Source organism: Rattus norvegicus, chromosome X (genome assembly GCF_036323735.1).
Source record: "Rattus norvegicus strain BN/NHsdMcwi chromosome X, GRCr8, whole genome shotgun sequence".
Lineage (NCBI taxonomy): Eukaryota > Metazoa > Chordata > Mammalia > Rodentia > Muridae > Rattus > Rattus norvegicus.
Genome location: NC_086039.1, coordinates 17,302,235 through 17,314,522, shown reverse-complemented (window position 1 = coordinate 17,314,522; position 12,288 = coordinate 17,302,235). Strand labels below are relative to the sequence as shown.

At 44.5% G+C, this 12,288-nt stretch overlaps 1 protein-coding gene across 11 annotated transcripts in view; it reads left to right on the top strand.

The window, feature by feature from the left end:
- Otud5 (OTU deubiquitinase 5) overlaps positions 1-12,288 on the top strand; it is a 34,508-nt gene that overhangs the window by 16,735 nt on the left and 5,485 nt on the right. For 10 of the 11 annotated variants that reach the window (XM_006256737.5, XM_063280120.1, XM_006256741.5 and 7 more), the window contains 3 exons: positions 8,638-8,702; positions 8,791-8,947; positions 9,045-9,193. In XM_006256737.5, coding sequence (XP_006256799.1) covers positions 8,638-8,702; positions 8,791-8,947; positions 9,045-9,193 — 371 coding nt within the window. The other variant, XM_063280123.1, reaches the window with a different exon arrangement.

The following is a 12,288-nucleotide window of genomic DNA, read 5'->3' as shown; positions in this document are numbered from 1 at the left end:
TTAATACTGTTTGCTAAGCCCAAGCTCGATCTTTGTGTCTGTTGTGGCTATGAATCTTTGACCAAACATATAGTTATGAAATCTTATACTTACATGAACGGAGACTAGAGTGTGGCTTGTTCTCCCACACCAGTGATTCTGCTGTCTTTGAAGGAAAATCGTTCTCTGACATCTTTGAACTGGGAATCAGAAGATGTTGCTTTTAGTTCTAGTCCTAGTTTATAACTGTTACGTGGCTCTTAAGCTGGTTCCCCCTCCCTGAAATTGTGGTGCTCCCTGGGACTCTATCAGTTCTTTCTAGGTCTGTTCTTGGTTTCTAGGTGACCTGTATGTTTGTTATAAGCTGGTTGGTTCAGGTACCACTCCTGAGCAAGTGACTCTTTTTTCTGGACCCTTTCCTTAGTTGAAGAATGGGTTAAAGGACTCCACTGTTGGGATGGTTTTGATGTTTTGTTATGGTTTGATTTACTTTGGTAAATCCCTTTAACACTTGATACATAGTAGGTCATCATGGAACAGTAGCACTAGTAAAGCCTGGCTGCTCTTCTCAGTTGTCTCTCAGAGCTAGAAATATTTGTGGAATGGGTGGGACGAAGGGCCACTTACCCCTTCTATTAAGCACGAGCTATTCAGGTAATGGTTTCTGTTGCTTTGGAGAAAAATCACAACCCTTCTACCTGGCTGGCTTGAAGTCATGTTTTCCCTGGGATACTTACTAGAGAAAGACCTGGGTTTGGAAGTATCTTAGGGATAAAAAGAAAGCAGAGAATGAAAAGCTGAGGACCTCCATTAGTTTCTGGGTTCCATATTAGCCTCAGGATGGATGTTAGAATAAGCAAGATTGCTGTTGGGCATCTGGACTCAGATGTTCACTGAGGCAGGTTGGAGCTATTGAGCACCTGGTGTGAATAGTAACCCACGTCAAGAGCAGCTTTTGTATGTGTGTGTCTATTTAGCTACCCCCCCATTGGGGCCTTCCAGTAAGGGGCCCAAACATACAGGAAGAGCTGACCACAGCAGGTTTAAGGCCTTTCCTTATCAGCACTATGGCTACACATTTCCCCTGACTGGGCTGCCCTCAGCTTTTCTCTGTAAAACCTCAAGTCCTATGGGCTCTCCCCTGAAGTACGTGGCCCCTGGTTTCTAGGCCTCCTCTAGAGGTTTCCCTGGTGCAGAGTACACAACACGTGCCGGGCAAGGGGACTTTGTCCCCAGGCTTTCCGCTGTCCCCCTGTTTCCAGTCTAGCTTATACAGGGACAGATGGCCATCACCTCAGGCTTTGTACAAAGGGCCTGCAAGCATTAACTTTTTACCATGTATTGACTAAGAGAGGGAACATGTAACTGGGCTGGAATTGAGTGCGTTGCACACATACACACTTTGTTGTTTCTCTGACCCTATTGTGCACTCTATATCCAGCTGGGCGCTTTTAGGCCCTCCTGAAATTTTTGGATCATTATCCCATGAAATAGAATCAGTTGAAGCTCTGAAGAGAAGGGCATTTCTGCCTTCTTATAACTCAGTAGTGGAGCTCTTATCTAGCACTCGGCGGCCCCTGGGTTTGATACTCAGCACTGTCAAGGATAGAAGGGGAAATGAAATGATAGCAGTAGAGTCTGCAGAAAAGATGACCCTAGGAGCCAATGGTCTGTGGCTTGCAACCCCCTTTGGGGTAATACAACCATTTTTTGCCTAAGACCATTGGAAAACAGATATTTACATTACAATTAATAACAGCAAATTTGCAGTTGTGAAGTAGCACAACTATATTAAAGGGTCATGCATTAGAATCACTATCCTAGTTTCTTAGTTTGTTCTTTGACTTCTCTAGATCTTCCTTCTTTCAGCTACAAGCATTTATTCTTCCATTGTTGATGGTCCTATGTAGGTGGTTTTCTGTCCTTTGTTTTACCTCTGACATCCAGATAGCACTTTTGAATCAGTATCAATTGCTTGTACCCATTTCTCCCTGGTTGTACCTCCTCCTAGAGATTTATGAGCATCAGTGATCTCTTGGGTGGAGGTGAGTATCCTGTGGCTCACCCAGTCCCTGCTGTGCTCAGATAACCTCTTAGAAACATGAGCCTCACTCCCTTTCCCTCCATTTGGCTTTGACTCAGCAGAAATGTCTAGCTCTGGCCATGGCAATGGTGCTAGCCTCTGGGCCAAGTAGAAGCTACATATTTGTGCCTGCATGGGCTTCAGAATAGAGTAGCTAGGACTGTGTTAGGGCACAGAAGTTTTAGCCAGGCCCACTTCTGATTGTTTTGGTCTTGGAACATGGATCATCAGTACTGGGAAGGATAGCTCTTAGATCATTTTTAAATTTTTGCTTCTTCTTGTTGTTTGGGTTTTGAGATAGGGTCTCACTCTAGGAACTCTCCAGGTAGACCAGGTGCTCTGGCACCTTGAACTTGTGACAATCTTCATGTCTTAACCTCCTGAGTATTGGGATTACAGATATATGCTCACCATGCTTTCTTTTTTTTTTTTTTTTTTTTGGTTCTTTTTTTTTTTTTTCGGAGCTGGGGACCGAACCCAGGGCCTTGCGCTTCCTAGGTAAGCGCTCTACCACTGAGCTAAATCCCGAGCCCCGCTCACCATGCTTTCTTATTTGACAGATTTTGTTTGCTTGTGACAGGGTTTCTTTATGTGGCCCTGGCTGTTCTAGAACCCACTCTATAGAACTTGGATGGTAGAGCTCCCTCTGCAGATGAGGCTAGCCTCCAACTCAGAGATCTTCTTGCCTCTGCCTCCGGGATGCTGGAATTAAAGGCATGCACCACCACCCAGCCTTAGATTTGCCAGTTCTATAAAAATAAGGAACTGAGGCCTCAAGAGAAAGCCAGGATACCCTGTCTTATCTAGGTCAGCCAGCCAATTTCAGAACAAGTGTTTAAGATTGTATTAGGACATAGTAGATTCCTATGCTTTATTTACTGTACACCTGCCTTCTTTGACCTCTCTTTGCTCAGGTTCATTTGTGTTCTCCCGTTTTTTGCCAGGGGAATCCTCAAACAGAAAAACTTACCTCAGATTGGTAGGAGGGAGGGGCAGGGGATCTCCCAGAGGTCTGAGGTCATGTGTCTTGCCCATAGTCTGTGCCCAGTGGGACAGTTGGGTGTGTATACCCTGTCCTACCATGGCTATTTGATAGGTGGGTAGGACCTTTTCCTGGCTGCTGCTTCCTCACTGAGGCCAGGGTTCCCACAAAAGCATGAGTTCAGTGGAGAGCAGACTAGGTTGCTGTTGCCCTTGCAGCTGTGTCTGTCTACTCACGTTTGTGTGGTTTGGTTTTAAATTCCCCACAAAAGCCAAGCTTCCTTTCCTTATTAAACATGTGTGTGCATGCATGCGTGTGTGTGTGTGTGTGTGTGTGTGTGTGTGTGTGTGTGTGTGTGTGTGTGTGTACAATAGTATGTGGATGTGGATGTCAGAAAAAAACTTATAGGAGCCTGTTCTCTCCTTCATTCTTCCACCCTGTAGGTTCTAGGGATGGAACTCTGGTTGTCAGTCTTGGCAGCAAGTGCCTTTACCTCTTGGGCCATCTGCATAGCCCTAAAGTTTGCCTTTCTGTCTTTAGCAAAGCTTAATAGTAGGGAAACAGTCAGGTAGCAACCTGAGGAGTAGATGGTTCCTATGTCCCTCTAAAGCAATAGAGGACTTTTCATTTATAGCCCTTTAGAAATACTGTGGACTTGAGCTGGTAAAGGGAACTAAGTGGTTCAGCCAGTAATGCTTGCTGCTGAGCCTGGCGACCTGAGTTGAGCCTTTAGGACTCAAGTGATGGGAGAAAGAACAGACTCTCACAGGTTGTCCTCTGACCTATACATGTGCTGAGGCATGCAGACATGCAAAATAGAGAAATATGTGGGCACATCTATGCACTTGCTCCTATCTTTTTTTTTAATTAATTTTTAAAACATTTATTCATTTTATATATGACAAGTACACTGTCACTGTCTTCAGACACACCAGAAGAGGGCATCGAATCTCGTTACAGATGGTTGTGAGCCACCATTGGTTGCTGGGATTTGAACTCATGACCTCTGGAAGAGCAATCAGTGCTCTTAACCACTGCGCCATCTCTCCAGCCCTTGCTCGTATCTTTGTATGTTCAGGGAAAGCAAAGTGTGGTGCATGGGGAAGAAGGTTGATGTTGAATCTAGGGATGTGTGCAGCCTGATACTTGTTATCTCTGCTCCATCCCAGGCCTTTCCCTTGTTCCAACTAATACCTTATGGATTAGCAGGGAAACTGAAGTAGACAGAATCGGGCCTAGCCCTAGGAGAATAAGGTGGCTGCTGGGGATGAGGTGGGTTGGGGGAATGTCACTTGGGACCACCTATTGACTCCTTTCTACCTTTGGTGCCAATATGTGCTAAGTATGTGATCTTAAGCCGCTGAGATGCTTCTGTATCAGTGCCTCCTTCCACCCCTAGCACACAGAACTTTGTTCTTTTTGGTTTTGGGTGAGGATCAAAAGAGGGGCTTTAAAAGTCTGTAGTAAAACTAATGATAGTACTGTGCTGAGAATTTGTAAGTCCTACTTACAAAGGGAACAGAGGTAGAATATAACGGGGACCCCCCCTTCCATCTGGACCCTGGGAAAAATAGGTGCATATGGCCAAGTGCACTGTTAGCAGGAGGAGTAGTTTCAGTTTCTTTCAAAACATTTTCTCTGAATTCCCCCTGTATTTGTGGGTCCAGTGGGCCATTCTTCTCCCACCTTGCGCCCCCCCCCAAGGAAAAGCATCCTAGTTCCCACATGCTCACCTGGTGGAGCGAGGAGGAAGAAGAGGAGGAGGAAGAGGCAGAGGAGGAAGAGGAGTTTTCCAAAGGACGGAAGTGACAGGGCTAGGAAAATTAGAAAAGCTAATTCATATTAAGTTATGATATGCTTTATCTATTACATTGAAGGTTTTTTTTCTCTCTTGGTGGGAAAGTACTGCTTGTATTTCCTTGATCTAGAGATGACGATGACGATGATGATGATGATGATTTTGGTTTTACAAGACAGGATTTCTCTGTGAGCCTAGTTGTCTTGGAACTCACTCTATAGACCAGCCTGGCCTTGAACTTACAGAGATCCACCCACTTCTGCCATCCAAGTGCTGGGATTAAAGGTGTATACCACCACCGACCGACCAACCAATATTCGTATTTTACCTCATATTAGTGATTAAGGAATAAACTGGGTATGGTGTTGTACACCTGTAACCCCCATAACTTGGGAGGAGAGTGAAGGAGGAGGATTGTTGTGAGGTTGAGGCCAGCCTGGACCATATATCAAGTAGTATTCCAGCCAAGTGTCTAAAAATAAAAAATTAAGGAACAGCTTATAATGAGTGCCAGGTTATTTTCTTATAGAATCTGGGATGAACCTATAGTACTATAACTTGCCTGTACCTACAGACCCAACATAAGAGGTCAGTAGTATTATTACTTCGGTAGGAATTTGGTTGTCAGAGTTTTGAACACAGGCACCAGAAGGCCAGCGTTGGGACCCTTGAATTCTGTAAAGAGAACTAGCAGTGCTTATAATAGGAGGGGTAGCCCTCCTTTCTGCTTTTGGGACTTTCCTCTGGTGGAGGAAGTGCACCAGAAATGAGGAAGGGCTTAAGAAGCAAGTCTCTCAGCATTCTGACTGACTGACTGCTGGGTAACTAGCAATATGATAGGAGTTGCTGTCTTCGTAACAAATGGAGTGTCTGTGTTTGTTTTGTTATGTTTGAGACAGGGTCTCTATGTAGCTCTAGCTGTCCCTGTCCTGGAACTCTCTAGGCTAGTCTCCAACTCACAGAGATCCTACTGCCTCTGCCTTCTGAGTGTGGGGAATAAAGACATGTGTGTGCTAGGCTCCTGGGTGTGGGGAATAAAGACAAGTGTGTGCTAGGTTCCTGGGTGTGGGGAATAAAGACATGTGTGTGCTAGGCTCCTGGGTGTGGGGAATAAAGACAAGTGTGTGCTAGGTTCCTGGGTGTGGGGAATAAAGACATGTATGTGCTAGGCTCCTGGGTGTGGGGAATAAAGACAAGTGTGTGCTAGGTTCCTGGGTGTGGGGAATAAAGACATGTGTGTGCTAGGTTCCTGGGTGTGGGGAATAAAGACATGTGTGTGCTAGGTTCCTGGCCTGCAGTGCCTGTTTTGACTACTGTTTAGGCCTTAGGTACTTGACAAATTCTTATAGTCCCATCCCCATACCAAAGATTGAACCTAGCATGCCATATTCTCCCATAGAGAGATATTTCTATCCCTCCTCTACTTTACAATACCATTTTGAGAAGAGAAGGGTTACTGTCCCCACTTTATGGATGAAGGCATTTCAACTCAGAGATGAAGGGCCTTGTCCAGTGCCGCACAGCTAAGAGGTAGCACGTACTTTCACCAGACAAAGGCAAGATAAAGGGAACCCCCTTTCCCAAATCTGGCATCTAGCTCTGACAAATAGAAATCTCAGGTCTTTAAGTTACCTTCTGTAGGAGATACATGCTTCCCATTATCTCAGCCCAGCTCACTGAGCCTGATAGCTCACCCCTATTTAACCCCTTCACTCCCATCTTAGTTCCTGTTTGTGGCAGCTGCCGACTGCACTGCCTCCAAGCTGAGCCTACAAAAATAGCTCCTCCAGCAGCCTAGGCAGCCACAGCAGCCTCTGTGGTCCTGGCTTCTAAGAAAGGCAGCAGCAGCAGCCCCCCCACCCCACCCCCAGCTTGTATGCAGGACATGTGACTTACTGGAAGTACTTAGGGGGGAGTGTGGCCACAGAAGCCACATCCTTGTTTACATTGGTGAAGGGGCTACCCCTTCCTGCCTTCACAGCCCCTTCTCCTCCACCCCTCAGGTATCGTCACCTCTGGGATGACTTGAGGCTGGAGCTGCCCACTTGCTATCTCACTCAGTGCAGCCTTTGATTCCTATATCACACGAACCCTTGTGGAGGGAATCACTGGGCAGTGAAGACCTTCTGGCAAGTCTTCAGAGAAGTAGACTGGCAGGCTTGCTTGGTGGGCATGTTCCCATTCCTAGCATCCTCTGCCCCTTTGCCTCAGGGGGATCCCATTAGAGCTGTGTATCTCTGGGGAAACACAGGGAAATTCCCTTTTCAAGGCAGCCAGTGAAAGTCAGGTCTACTTAAACTTCAAGCCCACATTAATTAAGAGACTCCTGCTTCCTGTGCCTCAGCCTGTATGACTGCTCAGCAAACTGTATTCGATTTCTTTTACTACATCAGGTCTTGAGCTGCCAGTGGGCTCAGGTGTGAACTGCCCCTTACTACCATCACTGGAGGCTTTATGGAATCAGTCTGTGTACACCATTGAATTGGATGATAGAGGGCTTCTACCACTTTACACATACTGTCCATTGTCCACAAGAAACCTGTCAGCTCATACCTGTTTGTTTTCCACTTCACAGAGGAGGCATAGGAAACCCAGAGACTCATTTGTCTCCGGCTGTTTACCTCACTAGTTACTATTTGGCTGAACTTAAAGTGTTTTCCTTCCTTTCCTTCAGTTTTTAAGATTCTAATCATAGCCACCTGTGGTGGCGCACCTCTTTAATCCCAGCACTAGGAGGCAGAGACTGAGAGATCTCTGAGTTCAGTGTCTGCCTGGTCTACAGAATGAGTTCCAGATGGTAGTTTATGCCTTTAAATCTCATCACTCAGAAGGCAGTGGCTGGCAGAACTCTAAGATTGAGGCCATCCTGGTCTACATGTCAAGTATCAGACCAGTCAGAGCTACATCCTGAGACCATGTCTCAAAAAAAAAAAGAGATTCTAATTTATTTTTTGTGGTGGTAGGTATTTAATGTAGGGTTTGCTTTAGTTTGGTTTGAAATAGACTCTCACTAGATCTCATGTGATCTAGGTTTTGAACTTGACAATTCTCTTGACTACTCAACCTTGATTATAGGTATATACTGCCCTCTTTTTTTCCCCGCTGAGACAGGGTTTCTCTGTGTAGCTCTGGATGTCCTAGAACTCACTTTGTAGACCAGGCTGGTCTCCAGAGTGTTGGGATTAAACACATGCACCACTGTCCCCAACTGAAAAACTTGTTATTTCGTTTTTATCAGTGGGTATGGTGGTTGGGATGAATACCATGTAGAGGGCAGAGGACAAGTTAAAGGAACAATTTGGTTCTCTCCTTCAACTGTAGAATCTTGGGGGTTGAACTAGTCCCTTTAGCCACTAATCATCTTGCTGGCCCTTGACCATACTACTCTTAACCTGTATACCCCTGTACTCTTTCACTCTTCAAGATTGTTCAACTTTGCTCCTATTTTTTTAGACAGTGTCCCATGTAGCCTATCCTGGCCTTGAACTTATAGTAGAACTGGAGATAGATGAAGATAATCTGGTCATCCCACGTCCACATCCTGAGGGCTGGGATATAGACATGTACCACTACACCTGGCTGATGTGTGCATGTTGAGCATGTTTTCAGCCCTTGCTTGTTATTTACCACCACTCTATCACAACTCAAAGCTTCTGGGCCTTGGTATAGAAAAGGGAGTTTCCCTAATCCTTTAGCCCATCTGCTCCCTAATGATGTTCTATGACTCTGACTCAGAGCTCTGGTGGTGACAGGTCTGACCCCATCCTCTCCTTTGTTTTGTCCCCACACCCCCAGCTGACCAGGTGTATGGAGACCAGGACATGCATGAGGTTGTGCGAAAGCATTGCATGGACTATCTGGTGAGATCCTGGGGGAGGCCTTGGGGCAGCAGGAGGGTAGGGGGATTCCTGTTGCACACAAACCTTAATTTTCCAATCTGTTCCACAGATGAAGAATGCCGATTACTTTTCCAACTATGTCACAGAAGACTTCACCACCTATATCAATCGGAAGCGGAAAAACAACTGCCATGGGAACCACATTGAGATGCAGGCTATGGCAGAGATGTACAACCGTCCTGTGGAGGTGTATCAGTATAGCACAGGTACTTCTGTAGTGGGTAGGTGAGGGCCTAATGGTTCCTCATCAGAGCCAACCATACTGGGCCCCTGTGGATGCTCCCTCCTTCTCTTTCTCTGCAGAACCTATCAACACATTCCATGGGATCCATCAAAATGAAGATGAACCCATCCGTGTCAGCTACCACCGGAATATCCACTATAATTCAGTGGTGAATCCTAACAAGGCCACTATTGGTGTGGGGCTGGGCCTGCCATCATTTAAACCAGGGGTAAGTGGGTCCCTGTGCCCCAGGTATTTGCTAGATATGGATCATTGGCTCTGCCGTTAGCCCATAAAATGTCTGCACCCAAGTTTCATCTCTATATAAAATTAGTGAGTTACTGTTGATCAGAACTCATTCTGTGGTTTTGATGTGCCTGTCCATGAGATGGCTCACTCATGTTACGCTTGTTGAGAGTGGCCTTTTAGGATATAGAGCTCAACTTGAAACAGTAAGCCAAGCTTCCACACGGATCTTCTCCAACTTCAGAGCAGCTTGCTGGAGCGTACCCTCTGAGCAGATTGTATAGGTTGGGCCTACACTGAAAGTCCTTCCCACAGGCCCAAGGCCGCCTAGGTGTCAGAAGATTACAGTTCATTTGCCCAGCATCTACTGGCAGATAATCATTCATTCTCATAGTCTCACAGTCTCTATCCTCTCATCTTCCCTGCTCCATCCTCCCTCTTTTCAGTGTCGACACCTCTGATCCTCCCTCTTTCCTTCCTCCTTGACTCTTTTCCCTACTCCTTATCCCACTTCCTCTCCTCCCCACCCCCTCTCCTCCCTCTTCTCTGTCTTCCCTTTACCCCCTCCTGGGGATTTTGAAGACTTCTATTCAGGTTTCACTTCCTACAAACAGAAGGTGGTCCTGCCTCATCTTAAGAAACAACTTCAACACACACCCCCAACCTGGGGGAGGGGCGCCTTGTTTTTCTTTTTTACTAAATTTTAGAAAAGTTTTATATTTGCAGAGTGATTGTGAGAATATTAGCATTTCCATATGCCCTGCTATGATTAACATGAACATAGTACATTTGTTGTCCTTAACAAATCAGTATGGGTCCATTAAGAATACATTTCCTCAGTGTCCTATTGGTAAGCCTTTTCCAAGATTCTGTCTCACATTTACTTGTCCCCTTTGACTTCTTATTTTAACAAATTCTTAAGAATTTGTCTGGTTTTGTTTTGATCTGGTGACCCACTTCACAGTTTTGTCTTTTCTAGAATCTCATATAATATGAAATACGCTGCATGTATGTAGCTATTCCAGAATGAATTTTTTCAACTTAATAGCAGCATCATTTAAGATTCATCTGTAACTTTTACTGGCTTGACTATTTTCTTTTTCTCTAAAAATCTGAATGTTTTAAAGTTTCTCTAATTGAACACAAAAAGGGGGGGGGGTGCTGGGGATTTAGCTCAGTGGTAGAGCGCTTACCTAGGAAGCGCAAGGCCCTGGGTTCGGTCCCCAGCTCCGAAAAAAACAAAAAAAAAGTTTCTCTAATTAATAGACTTAATTGTTCAAAATTATTTTACATTTATTTATTTTGGGGAATGGTGTGTGGAGGTCTGTAAACAACTCAGCTCTCTGTGTTCATCAGGCGCCCTTGACTCCCTGAGCTGTCTTGCCAACCTTCAGAATAGTTTTCTCAGTATACAGTTCCATCTCTTCCCAAGGCACAGACTGGTACATTTGTTACCCGGTGTGAACCGGTATTCAGACATTCATATTAATGTGAAGTTACTGCCTCATTCCTTCCTCTTGTTTTGATGACCACAAAAATTTTAAGGAGAACTATTCAAAAGTATTGCGGGGAAATTCTTTTTCTCGGTGTCCTTCTCATGATTTTAACCTGGATTTTGGGTTTGGGCAGAAGAGCACAGAGAAATACATCAAGAGTATGTATTGGGAATATGATCATGACTGTTGATGTTGATTGTCTGGCAGACGTCGTACGAATTTTCCCACCTTTTGGCTGCTGTAGTGTTAGGAAGGAAGTCACACTGATGGGAATTCTGTCTGTCGACCTAAGTATATGTTAATTTAACTTAGGGTTATTGCTGATGTCTTTAGTTAAAATCCTGTGACCATTTGCCTCATTTTAGCCTTTTTGAGTAAATTTTCACTTTAAAGTTTAGAAAACTTTCCGCACCACCCTGCAGTCACTTACTGACTGCTATTTACATATCCGTATAAGCTGGGGCGGTCTCATTAACTGGACCCCTGGAGTCCGGTGATACCCAATGCTCTCTTTGTGTTTGGTGTTACTGATTCTATTCATTTTCTAATGCCTGAGGCCACCGCCTGCTCGTCTTTGCATACATTTGTAATTCTTTAGGAGGTTTTGCCCCCAGAGCGTTACTTCTTAACTAATCTTTAAAAAGCGATTAGCATACATTAAGGAATAGTCTTTGTTTTGTAAAGTTCCTTGGGTTTTGACAGATGCATAACAATAATGTGCATCTATCTTTCAGGCACCTATTCATTCAGCTAGTTTCAGCCCCTGAAGGTTCCCCACTCTGTCTCCTGCAGCCACTGATCTTTATTGACTGTTTTTGCCTATTTCAGAAAGTCACGTAATTGCACTCATAAGTATGTAGGCTTTTTAAAATGCTGCTTTCAAGTAGCAATATGCATTAAGGTTCTTCCATGGTTTTTCATGGCTTGTTAGCCATGTTATCACTGTTCCATTTGTGGAGGCACACTGTTGGTTTAATCATTCACCTATTTGAGAGATATCCTTGGTTGCTTCCAGGTTTTGATGATTATGAACAAAGCTTCTGTAAACTGCTGGGTTCAGGTTTTTGTAGGAACTTAAATTTTATGATTAGTTTTATTAATATCTGGAAGCAAAATTACAGAATTTGAAAACCATGGTGTGATTTGTAAGCAGCTGCTAGACTATTTGTATGAAGTGGCCTGATTTGTTCCAGGCACCATCACAGTGAATGAAAGTTCTGTTCCGCTTCTCTCCAGCACTTCATCTTCCTACCTTTTTAATTTTAACCATTCTCAGTGTTTTTTAAGTTTACTTGATTGTTAAATGTGTTGAGCATTGTTTTAATGCTACACCCTTGAGCTTCATCACCAGCTGAGGGTCTCTTACATCTGCCCATTTGCCATCCCTATGCTTTACTTGTGCAATGGTCAGATGGCTTACCTAGTTTTCATTTTCCTCATTTTGGAGGAATGGAACCCAGGTTTTTGTGTATGCACTTGTTATCACTCAGCTGGCCCTGTTTTTAAATTGACTTGATCTAGCCTTTTTTACATATATTTCCCCTGGTGTGCACCATGATAGAAAATTATGTTGTTTAGCATA